Source organism: Cebus imitator, unplaced genomic scaffold (assembly GCF_001604975.1).
Source record: "Cebus imitator isolate Cc_AM_T3 unplaced genomic scaffold, Cebus_imitator-1.0 Scaffold220, whole genome shotgun sequence".
NCBI classification, from domain to species: domain Eukaryota; kingdom Metazoa; phylum Chordata; class Mammalia; order Primates; family Cebidae; genus Cebus; species Cebus imitator.
Window position 1 is genome coordinate 2,790,213 of NW_016107535.1, and position 22,353 is coordinate 2,812,565.

General features: G+C 37.4%; 1 protein-coding gene across 10 annotated transcripts in view; it reads left to right on the plus strand.

The window, feature by feature from the left end:
- TP63 (tumor protein p63) overlaps positions 1-22,353 on the plus strand; it is a 266,573-nt gene that overhangs the window by 155,762 nt on the left and 88,458 nt on the right. For 4 of the 10 annotated variants that reach the window (XM_017549595.2, XM_017549593.2, XM_017549597.2 and 1 more), the window contains exon 1: positions 3,629-3,809. The exons of the other annotated variants lie outside the window; for them this stretch is intronic. In XM_017549595.2, the coding sequence (XP_017405084.2) occupies positions 3,768-3,809 (42 nt within the window). In that variant the 5' untranslated portion in view covers positions 3,629-3,767. Of the gene's footprint in view, positions 1-3,628; positions 3,810-22,353 lie in introns of those variants that run through there. 10 annotated transcript variants of the gene reach the window in all.

Sequence of the window (22,353 nt, forward strand, 5' to 3'; positions counted from 1 at the left end):
AGAGACGGGGTTTCACCATGTTGACCAGGATGGTCTCGATCTCTTGACCTCGTGATCCACCCGAGTCGGCCTCCCAAAGTGCTGGGATTACAGGCTTGAGCCACCACGCCCGGCCTTTTCCTTTGTTTTTCATACAGATATATATTCTGGAAAATTAAAATAGTTGCATGCGAAAACATTCAAAAATGATATTGTAATATGGTTGCAAAATTTTACATTGGGCTGGGAAAGGCGTTTCAAACTACGTCCGAAACCCAGTAAGTCATAAAAGAAAAAATGGTAAAGTTGACTATGGAAAAATTAGAATTTTCCTATACCAAAAAGCAAACCATAATACTGTACGCAAATTTGAAAGACCAGACATACATAAACACACACATACGCACACACACAAATACACATACAAACACATACACAGAAAAATATAGTACTTATAATAAAGAGTTGGATGCTAAAAAAGGATATTCAATAAAATGTTAGCATTTTGATATTTCTGGAGAACATATGCTTCCATCTGACATCTTGTACTTCTATTCCCAAAGCTGTGGATTCACAGCACTGGCATTTTTACCCAGGGGGCAGTGCTGACCCCTAATTCTGAGACCATGTAGCTTTCAGAAGCCTGGGGAGGGCTGGGTGTGGTTGCTCATGCCTGTAATCCCAACAGTTTGGGAGGCTGAAGCCGGTGGATCACGAGGTCAGGAGATGGAGACCATCCTGGCTAACACGGTGAAACCCCGTCTCTACTAAACATACAAAAAATTAGCTGTGCATGGTTGGTGCTTGCCTACAGTCTCAGCTACTCAGGAGGCTGAGGCAGGAGAATTGCTTGAACCAGGGAGTCAGAGATTGCAGTGAGCTGAGATCACGCCACAGCACTCCAGGGTAGGGGACAGAATGAAACTCATCTCAAAAAAAAAAAAAAAAAAAAATGTCTGGGGAAATGACTGAGAATGAAAAGGCAAGTGCTCTAAGTAGAGTTGTTCCAACTACTGAGGACTTGGGATTCACTTAAAATTCTTGAATTTGTTTATTTATCTGAAAAATGTAGATAATACTAACTTACACCACTAGGTGGTTGGGAAAAGTAACGCACGTTACTAAACCTTTGAGATCCATGTATAAGCATTGTTATTTAGAGAGTGCAAAGAATTGTTATTTAAACCTTTGAGATCCACAAATAAGCTTTGTTGTTTAGAGTGCAAAGAAATGTTACTTCTTTGTAACTTGCTTAAATCAGTGCATGATATTTGCATCAGCTACTCACACTAATTCTGAAATCAAACATTATCAGATATACTTTAATTAGCTCTTTTATGGAAATGTTTGTGCTAAAATCAGGTCTGTATTAACTATTAGCTAACTTTTCATTGTGAGGATATCTGAAAGCAAAACATGGATTTTCCGCCAATACATTGTTTCTTCTTCTTTATATCACCTAAGTATCTTAAGTAGCTGAGCAGCTTGACTACTTCAATTGTACAATATGGAGATGAGCAAATTGAGGGACAAATACATATCCAAGTAAAATAAGAAAAACACGAGTAATCCTCTAAATCACTTCCCTGATTCTGGACAAAAACAGGCTCTTATCTTTGTCATGGTCTTCAGAAATCATTTAGTTCTGTGCCTCATTTCACAGATGAGGAATCTGAATCCAGAGTGGTTAAGTAATCTGCCCCAAGGCCACAGAGCTCCTATCTTCTAACTCCCAGTCCAGTGCTCTTTTCTTGCAAACTACTCAAATTTCTCAAGTAGCCACAGTGGGATAGGTTGTCTTAGGTTTTGTCCAGAATCTTTGTAGATATATTAGAGACCATATTTGATTTGATCATGCTGACAGCTGAAGTGGCACATGGAAGGAATCTTTTTCATCCATCAAATCTTACTGGGAATCTTTTGACTTCATGAAAGTTGAAGTTTGTTTACATTTTTAGTGTATATCAGTACTTGAGACCTTGAGCCTTAGATTTGGGTGTTCAAATGGCTACATGATCCCATTAGTGTAAAAAGCAATTCAATAATGACTTTTGTAGGCAGTTGTGCTAACAGCATTTCCTCTAGATCATTAATTCCCAAGCATGACTCATTCAGAACCGCCTAGCAGGCTGTAAAAAATCCAGTTGTTGGGTCTGCAGCCCTGCAGAGTCTGATTCAGTAGATCTGGGGCCACGTCCAGAAATCTGTTTTCAAAAGCATTACCGAGTACTGTCACATTCTTGCATATTCAAGATCAAATTATATTATGGGAGTTTTTTTGTTTTTTTTTTAATAAAAGAAGGAAGCATTATTACCAGTAACCTAGAGGTCTTATATATCAGCCAATGATCACATCATCCTTTAAATGCATGAATTTTATGGATGCAAAAGTAGAAGTAAAGGGGAGGCATGAACATGTTTGCAAACTTTGTTTCTGAAATGTATGTTCTAATCTATTCTGGCTTCAAATTCTCTTCTAAACTTTGTGTCTTCTAAATTTTAGAAGAAATCTCAATATTCACTTATAGTTATCTTGGCCACTTACAACTTTTCGAGCAAAATAGTGGAAATTGAGTTCCTGAGGGGCGGGGTGTAGGATGATGTTTTGAAATACATCTAACTGAATTACAAACACTCAGCAGTAAAGAGAGTATTTTAATGAACCATGTGAAAACTATCAGGGTGCATTTTATCTCCACTAAATCTTTGTAACCAAGGCCAGATTCTACATGAATGTCGTTATATATTTATATAAATGTGTTTTTAAGCCAAAAGCAAATTAATATCTTATGCTTTAATACTTATTCTAATCATTTACAAAGATGCATCATGTGCAGTAATCATTTTTATACCTATTCACAAGCAAAGAGATGAGTATAAAGTGGGTTCAATAAAATAGAGAAAAGAAATATTCAAATAGGTAAGCATTTTGTTAAAAAAAAGAAAAAGGACACATTTATCAGGATTCATTCTTCCTGTATATAATACAGATGTTTATTTGTTTTTATAAGTTAACGGGACCGGTGGTTTAAATTGTTACTGAAACATGCTCAAAAAAATCAGAAAGCTTATTTTGTTACTGCTTGATTTGAAACCACTGGCATTTCTCTGGGGGAAAAAATTAAAAACTCTTCAGCTATCAGGCAGTGGATTTTAGTTTTTTTAATATGGATTAAATATAGCAGTGGATTTGAGTACTCTACCCTAATTTCCAACTTCATGTAATCATTCTTGAAACTCCAAATCTAGATTTAAAAAAACCTTACAAAAGTTTTTCTGAAGTTTACTTTTCAGTTGCAAAGAGTAAATTAACTTTCTAAAATGCCTTCTGTAAAGTGTAGTGGTGGTGCGGTTTGTTTGGGGAGATTTTGTTTTGTTTTTAAAAGAGAGTGCACTTTCTTATGAAAGAGACAGGGAAAGTTTTACCTGTCTGTCTCCTGGTTTTTTTTTTTTTTTTCTTTCTTTCTTTTTCTTTTAAAGATTGGTGATAAGGAATTCTAACTACTTAATGAGATGGGAGAGGCCTCACTCCATTGGAGTGGAGGAGTCCAGGTGGAAGTTGATGGATTGGACAGGTAAAGAGAAGAGTCCCGCCTCCTCATGCCTATAGTTGGGTATATATTAGGAAACCTTAAATTATGTACAGAGAGAGAAAGAGAGAGAGGGACTTGAGTTCTGTTATCTTCTTAGTAGATTCATATTGTAAGGGTCTCAGAGGGGGTGGGGGGGCTGGCAAAATCCTGGAGCCAGAAGAGAGGACAGCAGCATTGATCAATCTTACAGCTAACATGTTGTACCTGGAAAACAATGCCCAGACTCAATTTAGTGAGGTAAGGATTTTAGATTTTGGCACTCCATTTCGAGATGCTTTTTAATTTTCATAAAAACTTACATATTTGTGGTTCTCGGTCACCCAATGTAATATTTTTGCAAATTGTACGTAGGAATCTCCTTTTCTTGGTTAATGTTTTCTGTGATGGCTGTAAGATTTTTTTTTATTATTAATTAGGAGATGAAACAGTAGGAGAAGATGAAAAAGAAAAAAAAATCTGGGTGACATTATGCATTTGAAGAGAACAATATTCAGGAGTTTATAAAATCACTTTTTATAAGAACAGGCTCAGAGAGCAGATCACATTCTGCTAGATACATTGCAATGAATCCTCTGATGGGTATTCACGTACCAATGAGACAAATTAGTTGACTGTGTCTTAACTTCTTAGCATAGTTCTATCTCCAGACTTCATCCTAAAAGCAAATGAATCTTTTTTTCAAAATAATCAGGTGAGATTTTTTTTTAAAGCCATCTTCATTTTTAAGTCTCTCAATCCAGAGACCCACCTAAATCCTGAAGGGGCTGTGATAACGTCTGTATCGTCTGGAGGGTCACTTGTACTTTCACCGTGTGATGACAAAGTTATTTTGGAGGGATACATTGTTAAATATTTATGCATGCATACATGTAAATGTGTGTTATAGCATACAGGATTTTATTTAAGGAGCTTGATTATTCACGTTTCTGATCTCTGTTCAACAAGTTTGTCTTAGGTATTTAAACCTGTGCAAAGGGATAAGAAAAAAAAAATCCTGAAGAGACTTTAAGGCTTTGAGGAAGTTTCCTAAGGTTAAGGGAGGTCTAACAACAATATTAGTTTACATTCCTCAGAATAGGGCAGCTGTGTTGACACTAATCAGATTGAGGAGGGGTTGTTGTGGAGACAGTTCAGTGTTTCAGATAAAAATGCTTGCAGGTGAATGCTTGGAAAAGTAGGCTAGAGTACTCAAATTGAGCTCCTTAAAAATTAAAAGAAAATGCATAGTACTCCGGAGCAGACCGCAAGAGGAAGAGTGGAGCAGAGGGCAGCAAAGCAGGGCCTGCGCTATGATATTGACCACGCTATTGTCTAGACTCCTGAACTGTGTAAATACAACAGGGGAAATATTGAGTTATCTAAAGAAGGAAAAGGAAGTGCCTATTTTTCTTTAAAACATTCAAGCAGCCTTGCTTGTCCTCAGTAGAAAAACTTGAGTTTCTTGTTTTGCTGTAATATTAAAAGTTAGCTTAAAATGTTACCAGTTTTTTAAATAGAATTTGCTTTTGAGATCCTGTTGATTCTATTGGATCCAGTTTTGTCCAGTTTTAATCATTCAGAAAATGATCTGTCTGTCATGTCATACCTGAGTTTGTCTGTCTTTATTCATGAACTATTTCACACACAGTGTTTTTGAGCCGCCTAGGATCTTATAAGTCAAACAGTGAAGAAGCCAAAGTCGGTTCATTGATATCTCTAAGTGAGCCACAAGGTTGATATAAAGTGGCAAGAAATGATTCTTTTTAATTTAAATATAATGTCATGAAGAAAGCAATTGCATTAATGTTGTAATTAGAGGATATTTGTAGAAATTATTTCCTTTTATGGAGGCAAAAGAGTCATGTTGTATGTGAGAATATGGCATCCTCATGAAAGAAAATACTTTTACACACAGGTTTTAGTTTTTCAAAACTTTCGGTAAATGTGTAGTCAAGAGCTACAAAAGGCATCATTTGTCTATTTTCTATTGGAATGCTGCTAAGGTCGATAAAAAAATATCTGTGAAAGAACATGGCTGCACTTCCCTACCTTTCTCTGCCTTTTTGCATGTTGCCTTTATGACTTTCATATCCTTCCGCCAGTGCATGTTGTAGGTTATAATTTCATGGCTTGACGTCCATTCTATTATGTACAAACAACTTTCTTTCTAGACAGGGTTATGCTTTAATATCTAGTCCTCTGTAAAAATTCAGTACTACATGGGAATGTATGAAATGCCTGGGACCACATGGCTGTGAGAATCATGAATGTAAGATAAATGTTATAATGTTTAGAGATGTATGTTTATTAGCAACTGTCCATAAAGAAAAAACAATCTATGATCACACAAGAATTGTTAAACATTGGATAGATTAAAAATGAAAAAGACATAAAACTCCCTGTAAGAGTGAAAATTATTTAAAAGCTACAACTCATTCTTTGACTTCAAATAAATTTATAGTTTAATTTGCTGGCAATTTCTTTGAGTTGATAACTGAAAAATTATTTAAGAAGGCTGTCCCTACTCTAGTCCTTTTTTCGCAACTTTTGAATTCTTCCCCAACTCCCAGCAAAGCTGGATTTGGGGAAGCTGCTAATGAACAGGAAAGGGTCCGAAGGAAGGAGAACATGAGCAGGATGTATCAGGCATGGCTAAAGGCTCTACCCTTGGGTACAGTGCAGAGGCTGCAAGCATGCTCCACTCCCCTGCCAGGCTAGAAAAGACATGGCTTCTGGGAATGGTCTCTGACTTGCAGATAGAGAGGGTCAAAAGGAAAGAACTTCTTCATAGATCAAGTTTTAACTTCAACTTACTAGCAAAAAAAAAAAAAAATCTTTCCTGTCCTAGTACTATTTCTACTGACTCAACCATTTAAAAAATATGGGTGTGAGTTTTCTATTGATAGTTAATCACTGTATTAAGCTGTCCCGTGTTTCGCTTCTGAGATATTTAGCATCATAGGAAAAAGCACAGGGGTGAGACGCAGAAGCTGCAGGTCTAATTCGTGTCAGCCAGGCCATATTCCTTACGGCATGCTGTGGCCATAGATTGCACTACTTGTTTTACAATTGGTTGTCCTCAAGCCCAGAGGGAACTAGGAGAAAGAGATCTTAGATCACAGATCACAGACCATACCTTCCTTCACTACTATTGGACAAAAATGATTTGGAGATAATAAATCACTTATCCTTTACCTCGATAAGGAAAGCCATGTTTGGTTTGTTTTGCCTTTTAGAAGAGTGGTGATTCTCAACGGGATGTCACAAGTGCAACAGAACGCATCAATGGATGTCTAGATTTTCTAGAGCAACCAAAAAATAGTGGTTTCTTTTTCATTATATATACATTTTCTGAATGCAAAGTTGCTAAAACTTTCTTCAATGACCATATACAGAATTTAGATTCTGCATCCTGCCTATAAAGGGAGTATATATCTAATGTCATGAGATTTTAAAAAGGGATTTGGATCAAATAGTTGAGAAATATGTCACCACAAATACACCCTAGTTTTCTTTGATGTGTATATGATTGCTTTGGGTGGAATCTGAGCTGGTAGAACAGAGGGACACAGGTAAAAATTCTTCCTTTCTAGTACAACTTCTTTCTCTCGTTGGATATTGTTAAATTTCTAATTGTTTTATGTCAACAAATAGAGTGAATGCAGATAACAAAAAGATACTTCTGTGAAAAACAACTTGATGATTTCCATCATTTACAAGTTTTACTATTTTGATGATAAAAATTGTTAACGTCAAATGGACGCTCAATTTTCTTCAGATGTATGTCAAGGAAAACGTCATATGACTAATACAGGCTTATTGTCCAGTGCCAATTTAGTACAACCTATGAGTGGTATCCAATAGAGTACAGCATTTTGGGTCTGGAAGAGAATGGATTCGAGTGTCAAGGTGAAACATTTGATTCAAAAGTTAAGTTTTAAATCTGATGCCTAATCTTCTCTTAAGAACACAATTTGTGGGCCCAAGAAAATAGTGACATGTGGCTTATGAATGTGCCACCTCTCAAGCCTTTTATAATTTTTACTTATACTTTTTGATTAAGTTCTATATTGTCAATATTCATGAAAGTAGTATTGAGAAAGAGAAACTTAGGTTAGAAGAATAACTGACTTAAAAAAAGTTTACTGAGCATCAGTGATATGTAAAATGGCACATAGGATCTAAAAATAATTAAGAAACAATTCCTGCATTAAGAAGTTTATAGTTCATTGGGGAAATGAGCCAGGTATACGTACAATTATAATACAGGTCAGATTTTAAGTGTGTGAGCAAGGTAACATAAAGCATCAAAGAGAAAGACAGTCCGTGATGTCGGAGGATCAAGAATGTCTACATGCATATGGAAGATGAAGTTGCACTTGGAAGGACAGTTGGAACTTTCCAAGTCCTAGAAATGTAAGAAGGAAGGAGGATTTTAGGTGAAGAAACAAGCATCAGCAAAGAAAAGGGGAGCGAGGATTGAATGCTGGTACACTCAGAAGCATCACATAGTTCAATGCAATTGGAATTGAGACAAGCAGGAAATACAGTTGGAAATGCAAGATAGAGTGGCTCAGCGATGACCACAACACTGAGAGGAGTGTACGTTTATTATGGTGACAATGACAAGCCATGGGAGGATTTCAAACAGAGGAATGGTGTAATTGTGTAATTGGAGCTCTACTAGAGAGCACAAGGGAGAATAAGTGGCTTTGCTTGAGACTGCCTAGAAGTACAAAAATGCATTTCTCTGCTTTGCACATTGGCTGCGTGTTTTGCAGAAATATCTATCACTTCTCCGGAACCTTTGGAAGGGTATGAATGGATTGTTTCTAAAGTCTCATACAACCTGTGTATTTTCTGCCTAGTGCTCTCTTTAATAGCTATGGTCCCTGCCATAGACAAATGGGGAACTATTGGTCTTGGTTTATCTTTATTTATGCCTGCTATTCTAGCATAATTACTAATAGCACACCTTTTCACTTTTAAAACTGCCCCACTTAGAAGATAAATTATATAGCCACTCTGTAAACACCCCATTACTTATTTCATTCTTTTCCACACCGTAACACTCCACCCCAAAATGAAACAGTAGTATAAATTTGGCGGTAAACTAGATATAATGATTTTGATGTACCAGCCGCAAACCATTTTGATTATTTCCCCCACTAAAGGAAGCACTTCCTTCCAACCCAACAGCTACTGACAACTAATAATAGTAACTGTGATAGGCACTGTAAAGAAAGAAGAAATTAGTAATTCACAGCTACCAGCCTCTGTAAATTCACAATCCTAGGGAGCATATGAGGGGTTCATAAATGACCCCAGTACAAAACCAGAATTGGTGAAAGATATCCGAAGTTTTAAAAGAGTGAAATAGGCCGGACACAGTGGCTCACGCCTATAGTCCCAGCTCTTAGGGAGGCAGAGGCAGGAGGATAGCTTGAGCCCAGGAATTCGAGACCTGCCTAGGCAATACAGTGAGACCCCATTCGCCACAAAAAGGAAAAAAAAAAGTGTAAAAGAGTGAACTAGAGTTTAAACTGTTTATGATAAAGGTAATATTTTATATGGTTTAAGAACTGGAATTTAGCTGAGGAGTGAGGGGAGGAAGGACATTCTGTGTAGAGGTGAGAAAATTAGTAAAATTACAATGGAGAACCGTGCCAGGCAAGATGAAGGAACATAGTATATTGATTTAAAAAGAAAATATGTTGGTTTAAACAGTGATATGTGTTTACTATTTGTGTCAAAAATGGAATTCTTTTGTAGAAATAGCAACAAAAGTTAATTGGAATATTGATCTCACTAAGAGTGGAAACCCATGTGTGTTTTAAAAGTGTGATCGGTGTTCAGAATTTGAGATTCAAAACTTTACATACTCTAGGGATGATGAGTGACATATCACAGGAAGGGACAAAAATTAGCCTGAATGATTCCCTGGACTGAAAAGTTGAGGATTATCTTTTCCCGTTCCTTAGACTACAGAGGCAGATGGGGTGTCGTATCATTTATAGGACTCAGTAATGCCATATTAAAACTAAAAGCTAGGAACAAAATTCTCTGCGTTAACTATGAGTTAATTTTATTTATTAAATAGTCGTCTTAGAATCAGAACCAGAAGTCTTTTCTCTGGTCACTGCTCTAAATGTAAATAGTAATCCTGAAGCTAAATATAATGCATTTATTCAAAATGAGAATCCCAGGTGGGAAATAAATAACAGAGCAGAAGGAAATGTGAATGTCCCATTTAAAAACTAACCTCACCAAATAAAAAAAAAAAATGTAAGATATTATCTTTGCCATAAAATTTTTAAATTTGACTTTGGGACAAGGATACACACATAAGATGTAACATGTAAAGAGAAATATTGGGAGAAGACGTGTCTTTTCCCACATTAATATCCTCCCCTTCCACAGCCTCCTTCATCACTTCCATCTCACCCAAGAAGACCATGTAGGCAATTGAAGAGATAATAATAGGGCAGGTGAGGGTAGGCTATGGGGGGAGGAAGGGTTAATCAGTGACTTGATTTAAAGCCAAAGGGAGTAGATAAGAGGAGAACTGTGCTTCATGATAAATGGGGAGACATCTAGGCTTGTGCTCATTTCTTTCTCTTTTGTACCAACATAATCCTCCACTTGCATAAAGTAGATTTGTAAAGCATCCAGTGTTAGCATGTGATTGTCTTACAGACACTAAGGGAAAGAGTGAGGTTCCACAAAATACAACCTCCTAAAAAGAAGTAAGTAGTTCAATGAAGTGTCTGTAAAGTCTTCTCAGAAGTCTTACTTTATTCTTCCCCACAATTGATTTCCTTAGTTGGTCTGAGAATATAGCACCTATAGTGTTCAGAAAGTATCATTTTCCATTTTCTACAAAAAAAAATTATAAATTTCTTATTTCTAAGTTGATTGATGTCATGTTTGATAAGGACTAACTTTATATATTCTGATTTTTAAATTGTTCAAGTTTCTTTTTCAAAGACAAAGTGCAATTGGATTCGAGCTGAGATGGCTTCACCATATCATGTTCACCTGTCAGTTTAAAATTCAGTAAGTGAGGTTAAGATAGAGCACACGCCGGTTCTAGGTGAGGGAATGAGTGGCAAGAATAAAACATTTTTGGAATGTTAGTGAATGTGTGTGTAACGTAAATTGATATTTCATGCAAAACTTGTAATCTGAATTGCATCTTGTCTGTATTTCTTAAATGGCAAAAAGATTTTCTTATAAAACTGAAAGGGGGAATTTTGAGTCAAGCTGTGGTGTGTTGCCAGAGGCGGAAATTTATGAAACAGTCTTGTCAGCTATGTTGGAAACACTACAAAAGAAATAGTTCTACTTTCTTATTGGTGCTAAAGCCACTAATAGGTGCAGTTTAGTATAATACCCCTATGAGAATTACCACCCCCGAAGTGAGCTTGCCTTGGAAAGAACTCTGTACAGGCATTTTCTTTTTCCTTTTAAGCTTGCGCAAAACACCCAAAGGGGCCATTTCCAATCCAGCCAGTGATCTTTCTCAAGTTTATTCTTTCTCAGATCACAGAGACAATGGGGAATATGCCCTGTTTACTCAAATCAGTCTGGATTAGTGTCACTCTATTGATGGAATCAGAATTAAAAGGAAAACCATTACCCTCTCAAAAGGTAACTCCAGATGTTTGGGGAATGGCATGATTACTTTTAAATAGACCGTGTGAGACTCTGTCACCAGACTGAGGTTGAGGACTCCATAAGATACACATGAAGAGAAACAGTAACACTGGGTGAGGCAGAAAGCTCTTCATAAGCCTTAGGCCTGGGAAATTATTTCAACAGACAATCCCAAAATGCTTGAAAGGCTAAAAAATCAGAATGGTGAGATTCAGAGAAGAGGGCTCTTCTGTCTTCTTTCTTCACTGCAACACCTCACCCCACATATTTATCGCCAGGTCATTCCATTTCAGTCATTAAGCCCTGCTGGGGAGAAACGTCACCCTGAAAAAGTTATCAGAGTCCCCCATTCAGGATAACACGTCCATTCTCTGAGCTCTTCCACTCTGTTTCTTCCTCCTTGCTCTCTGTGGGCACCAGATCCTTCCTCTCTATCCCTTGACTGAAGATTCTCAGAGGGTAGAGGATGTGTCATGCTTATCACTTTATCCTCTACAGGGCCACTCAATAATGCTACCTGAACCTGATGAGGACATTTATCTGTTGCAGTTGCTTGAAGAGGTATCTTCACCTAGGCATATAGCGTGTGTTGCGTATACTTAAAGAAAAGGCTGTTTGTAACTGACTTGTGCACAAAATTAAATAAAGTGAGACCACATGTTATACAAACCTCTCTTCCTATATGTTCTGCAGGTAACCAGATTGTATCATTTTCCTTCACATCTTGCAAGTCATTTGTTTTTGTTGTTCTTTGTTTGTTTGTTTTAATAAGCCCAATATTATTTCCATTATCCTTTAAGTAGGAAGAAAGTTTTAAAAAGGCACGGCAGATGACTTGTATGGTTACAGGTAATTACCTTCAAGTATGTGCTGCTTTCACATAATTGATTACTCATAAGGACAGAGAATGTGTTTGATTTAAAAAAAAAAAAAAAGACTATATCTTGCTTTGCAAGCCCTTTCTAAAAGTGTTCACTTGCCTCTGCATTGCTCCCTGGATTCAGTTTATCCCTGCAGGTCTCTCTGTCCTCACCAGACATGTGGGTAGTTTGATCTGAGTGAATTACCTTGATGATTTGCAAACACTCTCTCCTTTTAATTCTCTGCAGTGTTATCACTAAAGGATGTCTAAGAAATCTTCAAGCAATTTTTCATTTTTTTCTTTCTTTTTTTTTTTAAGAGATGGGGTTTCTCCATGTTGGTCAGGCTAGTCTTGAACTCCCAACCTCAGGTGATCCGCTTACCTCTGCCTCCCAAAGTGCTTGGAATAACAGGCATAAGCCACCACACCTGGCCACAATTTTTCTTCTAAACGTGGCATTCCAACTTTTGTTGTTGCTCCTATCAGACACTAATGAGCTGTTGTCATAATTATACTGATTAACTGATTGGTTCTTTTATAATAGGATAAATAGAATAAAATGAATAAGACGAACGTCTTTTCAAAAGTAAGGCATATCTTCTGCATAGCTCAAAACTTCAGTTTTATTGTGCAGTTAAAGTGACAGCTGAAAGGAACACTCCAATGTTGTATAAGTCACCGTATCTAATTGCAAAGTAATCACTAAAAACTTTAATTATCTCAAATATAATTTAAAAAGTAACAATCGCAAAGAATTTGACAAAAGCAAATTAGAACTCATGAAACTGTGTGCTCCACTTGAATGCCTACAGACTAATAAGATTGAGTAGTATACTCTTTGTTTCAAGCTTCAGTTGCAAATAAAAACTAGTGTTTCAACCTTTGAGTGCTTGTTATATTGAAGCATAAATTTATATCATTTGCAAGAAAGGATTTATAAGTCTGATAAACTATAATCTCAGTTTCTTACATACATTTGTGAACTATTAATAATGACTTTATTCTAAACTGAATTCTGGCTAACTGGGCATAAAATTATGGAAATTAGGCAGGGAGGGACCAATTTTTGTGACCTATCTACTAGAAACTAAATATCTCTCTCTCAATGTTTCTGGGTGGTTTCTTTTGAAAGCAATCTGCATTTGGCCATATGCACCATCAGTAGGAAGTGAATAATTACATGACCACAAATATTTGGGTTCTTATTGCTGACCTACATGCATTAGAAACAAAACCTAGACCATCAGGTTAAAAAACACTGCCTTGGCACAAAAGTGTGTATGTGTTTGTTTTAAGGAAGTAGAAGCTCATTAATAAACTTCTCAGCTAGGTGTGAGCTACCAAGTATTACTCATTGCATTGTGAGTGACAGGACTGGCTGTTCTGCTACTAGTTCCCATAAAAGCTGAAGCTAAAAGCACAATTCCCACCTACTAAGACAAAGCTAAACAAAAAGTAAAGATCATAGAGATTATTTAGGGATGCACTGCAACATTCGTCTGAATGTTGCATATGAAGAAATGAATCTGATTTGGACAGAGATTTACTCTAGGATAAAATAAATACTTGGTTGTATTAGAATAAAAGAAATACTTTCTGAAAGTAATTTTTATTTTGAAGTGTTTTGCATTTGCGCTTTTAAGAACTATTTCCTGAGCATTGATTACGTTTCAGCCATTATCCCGGGTATTGGGAATTTAGTACTAAATAAGCCAAATATATTCTCTCATTAACTTACTGCGTAGCAGAGAAGACCAACATTTTTAAAAGTTTAGACAGTTAATTTATATTATGATTATATGATACAAAGGGAAAATGCTATGAAAATGTGGAACAGAAGAGAATAATCTGTCTGAACAGTCAAAGAAGGACTTTTGAGAGATGACATTTGAGCTGCAAGTTAAACAGTGAATTGGAAAAGAGCTGGCATGTGCAAAAGACTTGAGCACTGAAGGAGTTAGCCTTTAAAAAAATGAAGGCAGTTCTGTTTGGCCAAAGCAGAGTTTCAAATGGTGCCTCAAAGGCCACGTTAAAGACCTGAGGCCTTTGCTTGAGAGTGACAAGATCAGATTTGCAATGCCTTTCAAGTGGTAGCTACAAGGAGTTGGGTCTGACTCTTTGCAATTATACTCATTCTAACTAAGAATGGCAAAAGTTTTATATCCTGTCTTTATTGAGTGGGGGGAAAAATGCAAATAAAAGAGGTGTGCTTTTCTTGATTGTAACTTTTAGATAAAAATTCCAGGCAGAAATATGAGTGATTCTTATTTGCATGCAGTCAGAATGAAGGCTACTTAGGAAAGCAGGTTCTGGAGCCAGATTTACTGGTTTTACATCCAGGCTCTTCTCACTACCTTGGGCAAGTTACTTAATCTTGTGGAGCTTCAGTTTTCTCATCTATAAAACATACATAAAACGTGGATATTAATATCATGTATCTCATGAGAAATAAGTAAAACCGTGCAAAGCACTTGAGCGTTGTAAGGTACATAATTACAACTCAGAGAATTAATAATAGTAGAAGCAATCATAGCTCATATTCTTTTATAGAGAGGATGGAAAATGGATGCTAAGTAGATTTCAGAATTTTAAAATGTATTTTTTTTATTCCTGATAGTCACCATTATTTTCTTGAAATTGATATGTCTTCAGTTTCATGTGTGGTAACTAAAACTTATTTCCTGTGTAAAATGTTCATCACATTTAATCACCCCAATGTTCTAAGTCAAAATTTAGGATACGGACTAGGCAAAGACACCACCACCATTATTTTTTAAATATTTTTAAACTCACTTTCAAAACCAAGGATGCATTACTGCTGAGCTTCTAAAGACAGTATGGTATGCTTACTACATAGAGGGCTGAATATTCATTGAAGAATTTTATTACTATGTACTTTCTTCTTTTAATATTTCCATGTCTGGTATATAAGGCTATTAAAGCATATCGATTGCTATAGATTGAAAATCTGTTCAAACATATTTTTGATTTACTTTGAATAAACTGAAATTCTGAATATTTCTCCTAAAACAATAATTAAAAATGGTTAAATATTAAAAATCTATCCTGCTTTCTGCTTAGTTTAATACTTCTTTGACATGTAACATTGACATCAACTTTTTCAGAATTGAGATGCTTACTGATTTTTGTTGTTTTTCCATGATTATTATAGGAGTATGTACTAAAATCAGAGAATTTAAAAGTTTACTTTTCTTAATAGAGCTCTACACATTTTAATTTAGCCACATTTGGATCAAGTTTTAACTTAATTCCTTGCACATTTCTTGTCAACTGCTATGTCTAATGTTTGTTGACATTACTGTGCACCTGATCAGCCAACCTTGTATTTTTTTGCCTCACCGGCCATTAGGACTTCTAGAGACCTTTCTCCTAAATTATGGAATCTTTGCACTGAAAGGAAGCTTGACACTTTCTGTCAGAATATAGGACATTCTAGTAAACTCTCTGCTTGCAGTCTTTATAGTTTTGGGTGTGTTAAATATTTTATTCTTATATTTTCTTCTTTATAAGGTATGAGTATATGTTAATTTATTCACTTTTTAGAATAATTTTAGAAGACAAAATGAGTGAATTATGTTACACCTATATAATCTGGTTTTGAGAAAAATGTGATGCTAAATAAATTCTTCAGTTGGAAAGATGGTGCTTTAACTTGACGTTTTAATACAAATACTTTCTTCACCTGGAGTAAGACACTGTAAGTCAATTGTGCTTAATTCCAGCATGAAGGAAACCATCATTTGCTGAGATGGGGCAGGTGGCAGGAGATGAAAAAATGACAAGTATGTCTCCCTTAGGCAGTGCTTGTTGAAAAGTCACTATCCTGCTGATATTTGGGGATGGAAATGTAGTACTCTCTGCTAAAGTATAATTGAATGAATACTTTAAAAGCCAGGGTCATGAAGAAAAGCTGTTTTCTTTACTCATGAGGGGCTGTAGAATGTTCATAAAAGCACCTCCGTCAAGCCTCGGGTGAAAAGTGGTTATCAGCTGAGGAAACTGTATGCTGCCTAAGATGTTTTACATTTTTAGGTTGGCCAGGGACATCTGTATAGAGAGAGAACAGTTACCTGAGAAAACTGTTTTGAAAGCGGTCTCATAGCATTGTTTTAACGTAGCACTTCACAGCTAAGGATGGCCATAAGTAACAGAACGTTAGAACTGTAGCTTCCTCTCATTGACTCCTCCAATTCAGTCTCTGCAATTTTGCACAGACTTTGCCTTATGGTAAACTAAGGTCCGTAAGTTATTCAGCTACCTTGCCCAAGGGTTCACAGCACATGAGTGGCAGTGTTGGGACTTAGACTCCCTATAAACAAGTCTAAGTTCAGAGTTCTTTTGCATTGCTAGGATCCATACAGGAGTGTAAGGAGTACTGAAGAATGTTGAATCCCCTAGCCTCACCTAACAGTCACTCATGGATTATAAATATGATTTCTTCCAAATGAAATTTGGAAATGCTATTGTACCTCATAACAAAGGTCTGGTTGAATCGAGGTAAATTATGAGTATATATCCCAACAGTAATCTCTTTTATTCCTGACTTGGTACCCGTTTCCATTTTTCAATAACCTCTTACAATATATTGTTGGCCATTGTTGCTATAGTGTCACAAATTTACTATTGTAGATAGTAATATCTAGAAAAGAGAACTTTTTAAAAAGTCTCTTTGGCTGGGCACAGTGGCTCAAGCCTATAATCCCAGCACTTTGGGAGGCTGAGGCGGGTGCATCGTGACATCAGGAGTTCGAGACCAGCCTGGCCAACATAGTGAAACTTTGTCTCTACTAAAAAAATACAAAAAATTAGCTGGCTGTGGTAACGGGCACCTGTAATCCCAACTACTGGGAAGGCTGAGACAGGAGAATCGCTTGAACCCAGGAGGCGGAGGTGGCAGTGAGCCAAGATCGTGCCTCTGCACTCCAGCCTGGGCGACAGTGTGAGACTCCATCTCAGAAAAAAAAAAAAATTCTCTTTTACGGATAAATTGGAGAGAGATTCTCAAAAACACATATTATGTGTAAATCCCTATTTCTATTGCACTGGTCAAATGGCTTCACTGGAATCCCTTTTTGATATTAAATACTGTGATAGGAAAATAATTACATCATCAAGTTTAAGCAAATATAAATCCATATAAGTACTGTGTGCTAATATTGAACTTTGTTTATAGCAACATATATTGACACCGTTTTGTTTCTTCATGGTGAAAACAGTTTGAGATTCAGCTCCTGGGTATCCTTATACCTACCATGCAAGCTGTATGTTTCAGAATGCCCTCAGGGTGTTCTGTGATTGCACAGAATGCGTCAAGTCTCTGCAACCAAGGTGCGCTTCATCTTTTCTGTGGTCAGATCAGCTAGTTTGTGAGGAACTTGAATATACTGCAACTACAAATAAGTTATCCAGGGTCCAAGCAGTGAGTCTTCTATTTCAAAGTCATTTTATAGCAATGAAGCATCTCTTTGCAATCACAGGAAACTTTATTTTACTTTATAAGGTTCACAGTAGATATCATAGAAGTTGTGTTCATTTTTGCCTTTATGTTTTGTGGAAAGAAGACTACCTCTCTGTTCAGACATGCTGAGATAGATATATAACGTTTTCCATTCACTCATTATTTGAGTGTCTGCAGGGTATGTTAAGGTTATTCCAAAATCAAGGTACATTGTGTTTAGAAAGGGAGAACCTACTTCCTATTTCATTTCAAATATTCCAATAACTTTTGTTACCTAAGAAGCACACGGGACATGGGGGGCTCTATGGAGTTCTTCCAAGGGCCGTTTTTATGGTTGATCTGAAAGCATCATGTTGTAACCTCTGAGGCTGACTCTTTGACTTGTCATTGTCAATAAGCATTGCATTAACATCTCAGCATAATACACATTTCTCCCCTCTGCTTATGGGATTATTGGCTGTAAATAAGGGAACACATACTTCTTCCTTTAGCCCAGAAGATTTACTTTGTTAGAAAATAAGGGATACGTATTCGTTTGACCTGGGATAGCTTCATGGGCATAAAAACTGCAATCGGTCACAGAGGGCCCTATCTTAGCACCATTCTTTGTTGAATGCTTTGCTATCCTTATTTTGAAATTCTTAATCTATGAACAAGAGGTCCTCCATTTTCATCTTGCACTGAGCACTACAAATTATTTTGCTGGACCTGGCTGGGTAACACTTGTTCTTCTTAACTATCGTGGCTTGCCCTTGGTCTCCAGTTGCACTCTGTTAACAAATATGACCTTTCTTCACATCAAAGGAATAAATAAATAAGAATATTTTCTTTAAACCAGATATTTTAAAAATTAACTTCTGAAGAACTAATGGCAGGCTTATAATTTAGTGATTTTTAATAAACTAAGAAAAGTATCTAAGTGGATTTCTAATCATTCAATTCTGACTTTGGTGAGTTTGTTGTTTCTGTTCGTTTTAAGCTAACTTTCAAAGTTGATAGTATCAGCTTTATGCTTTTCAAGAAAAGACAATGGAGTATACTATGTGGCTTGTATTTCTTTAAAGTATCACTTAAGAAGAGTTTAAATTGAAATGTGTTTCCCCACTTTTTTTGTGTGTAATAAGCTGATTTTTCATTGATCCTAGGAACTATACCTTTATGTTATATTAATTGAGGATTTAACATTGATAACAAATCTTGTTCTTATATACAAAATTTCACCTGGAACTGTATAAAAATTAAAACTATGGGCCGGGTTTGGTGGCTCACACCTCTAATACCAGCACTTTGGGAATCTGAGGCGGGTCGATCGTAAGATCAGGATATCAAGACCATCCTAACCAACATGATGAAACCCCGTCTCTACTAAAAATACAAAAATTAGCCAGACATGGCAGTACATGCCTGTAATCCCAGCTACTTAGGAGGCTGAGGCAGGAGAATCACTGGAACCTGGGAGGCGGAGGCCGAAGTGAGCTGAGATCATACCACTGCCCTCCAGCCTGGGTGACAGAGTGAAACTCCATTTTAAATAAAATACAACAAACCTATGACACTTAAAAGTAGACCCCATGAGTACCCACAGTGCTGTTAATGACTTGAAATATAGTTTCTGCTTCTTTGTTGCTTCTCAATTGTTCAGTCTTGCTATCATTTCAAAGGACTCTTTTGTGACTCCTCAGTAAATGGAATTTTCCCTTTCTTTTTTTTCAATGTCCATAAAATCAGTGTACTTAAGAAATCATACAGCAATGTATAGCCTAAACCCTGTCTCAAAATTGTCATTAGCTTTTTTTATTCATTAAAACATTTTTATCTCACTAAAAATGATTTCTTTAAAATTTCCCAGAAAGTATGGCCTCTATTTTCTACTGCTCAGTTTAAACACATCATCAAAGACAGATAATTTTTTTTTTTTTTTTTTTGAGATGGAGTTTCGCTCTTGTTACCCAGGCTGGAGTGCAATGGCGCGATCTCGGCTCACCGCAACCTCCGCCCCCTGGGTTCAGGCAATTCTCCTGCCTCAGCCTCCTGAGTAGCTGGGACTACAGGCACGCGCCACCATGCCCAGCTAATTTTTTGTATTTTTAGTAGAGATGGGGTTTCACTATGTTGACCAGGATGGTCTCGATCTCTTGACCTCGTGATCCACCTGCCTCGGCCTCCCAAAGTGCTGGGATTACAGGCGTGAGCCACCGCGCCCGGCCCAAGACAGATAATTATTAATGTCATGTGAGCATAGCAGGAGATTTATAAACCAGAAATGTATTTTCTGGGAACCAACTTTCAAGTCACTTAGGTTAAGTTTTATTAACTTCACTGGTGAAGTCCTAGGGTAAAGCAGTGCCTATCTCAGGCTTGCTTACCCTTGGCATTATATGGCACCAAACACTATTTCAGGACAGTGGAAAAACAGCCTGGGAGGCCATCAGCCTGAGCCGGCCTTACCCAGGCCCACCCAGAAGGAGAAATAGGTAGGAAGGCCAGTTAGTGTGCAAAGCAGCATGGCTTATTTTGAGGTCTCATGAATTGTAGGTCAACAAAACAATGGCAGGATTTGAACGAAGAAATGCAATGCAACAGACTCACCATATGCTTTGAACTGCAAAGGGAGACTGAGGCATGTTGCCTTAAGGCCAAAAACCCTGGCTCAAAACACAGGTTCCTCAGGTGGCTCAGAGGCAGACCAAGTTCATCAAGTCAAGGACATTTTCCTGTTACCCCCTTGGGGAGAGGGGCCTTCAGCAAACCACCCAGGGCATGGATCTCCTGCTGTTCGGAACCCCCCCAATAAACAACAGGAATAAACACATTTTTCCCCCCCTGTACATGGAATTTTCCCTTTTCTTGAGTCCTTGGAGAATTGAAGAGTGTTTGCTCACTGGCTTTTAAAGTGTGGTCCCAAGACTTTTTTCTTCATTTATATTGGGTTAAAAAAAAATTCAAGGGGCCCATGCTTCTTTGTTCTCTTCCAAGCCCACAATTAGCTGTGGTTCCTTCTGTGTAGCTAGAAGCAGGAGGGAAGGGGGTGGCCCAACAGGCATTTTACTGCCTGCGAGAAAGTGCTCTGAGTTTCTTTGTCCTTTGTGTCAGGGACGGCTGCCTCCCTAATTGTACTGCTGTAGGGAAGCACGTGCCTTTGGGAGCATTATCTGATTCCTACAGGACGTTCAAGAGTGCTTTGTATACTGACCCTTAACTTGAACACAAATAATATCTTTTCAATCCCCTTCCCAGGCTGTGTTGCCTCAGGCTTGGATACCTAAGAGCTTTAGTTCAGCCGGGGTGTGGGCCATTTATATGGGCTCAGGTTTTACTTTTTTGTCCCATAGTTGTCTTACCTGCAGTTTGGCCACACCTTCGAGGAGAGGAAGTCGAAGACGGTGGAAAAGCAGTGGGTAGGAGCTATAGAAGTCAGAGGGGAGAGAAGGCGAGACAAACAGCTGCTCTTGTCAGCATGGGGATAAGTGTAAAGAGATTAATAGTTATTTGAAGAGCAAATGGGGACATGGCATTCGCAGTGGAATGAGAATGCATGAATGTAATGGAATGGGCATGTGACCATTAACATTTAGACAAATGCTTCCTGGACTGAATGGAATGGCAGAACCCACCTCTCCTCCCCCCGTGGGGGGAGAAGTTTTATTGAATTAATTTAATAAAACAATTAAAGTTTGAAATTTTAAAAAAGATAAGCCTAGCTCCTATTTCTTTGTAAGTTTGTTATTCTCCATAGTCTTACTTAATCTGAGACTCTCAATTATATTTCAATTGAAGAGCGAGGACTTTTTCCTTTATAAAATATGTACGAATAGAACTGCCTTAATTTTCTTCCTTTTGATTTTTTTCCTCTTTCATTAGGCTGATGAAACAAGATTTCTATGCCTTGAAAGGTTTTACAAAGGACAAGCAACTATACCATAAGCTGGTTGCCCCTTCTGAAAATGTGTCCATTTTGGCTCAGGTTTAGAAATGAAGATAGGCTGATTTGCCTGATCAGGCTGAGTTTCAATGGCATGGGCAGAGCCCTCAACCCAGAACCAGAAGATTCAGCTCCGCAGGCCCCAGTCATTGTGTTAGCAGACGCTGGCGCAAATGCTTTACCTCTCTGATAGTAATCCAGTAAAGTTTTCTGTAGAGTAAATGAGGTTAAATTAATTCATTCTTCCCATAAATATGTTCCTGAGTACTTTTACTCTGTGCTTTGGCCCATTCACAGAGAAGGCATAAAACCATCTGGTAGAAGGAAATATATAAGCTAATGTCTTCTTGATTTTTATTGAGCATAGAATTTTCTTCATAACTGATAGTATTTCTCTTACAAATGTTCTATTCTAGAAAAGAATAAACGTCTGTGAAGAAAATGAAAGAACAAATAAATGAGACCAGTTTGGATGATTTACTAGCATGTTACTTTTGAAAATATATAATTGGGTCTCCCTAACTCTGCTACCCATGACACTCCAGTCTTTGTGAAACCAGTTCCTGGGAGGACGGGTGGTATACTATTGGTACTTAGGGACAGAATGTAGAATGGTAAGACTAAGAGAAAATTTGAAGGTCATCTGATTTTGTCCCCTACCCAACAATTTAACACTTAATCCCCTCTGGAACATACCTATGAAGTGGTCTTTCTTATTGTGTGTAATATGCCCACCCCCCAACCTCCAAATGGAGTAACGGGTAGTATTCGTTTAAAGACTCCCTAAGCAGCTACTGAGCACTGGGAACGCTTTGCCTAGTTTGTGAATAAGCGTACTCTACTTTCAAATGCTCTTTAGGAAGGCAGTCTCCAGAGATGGCAC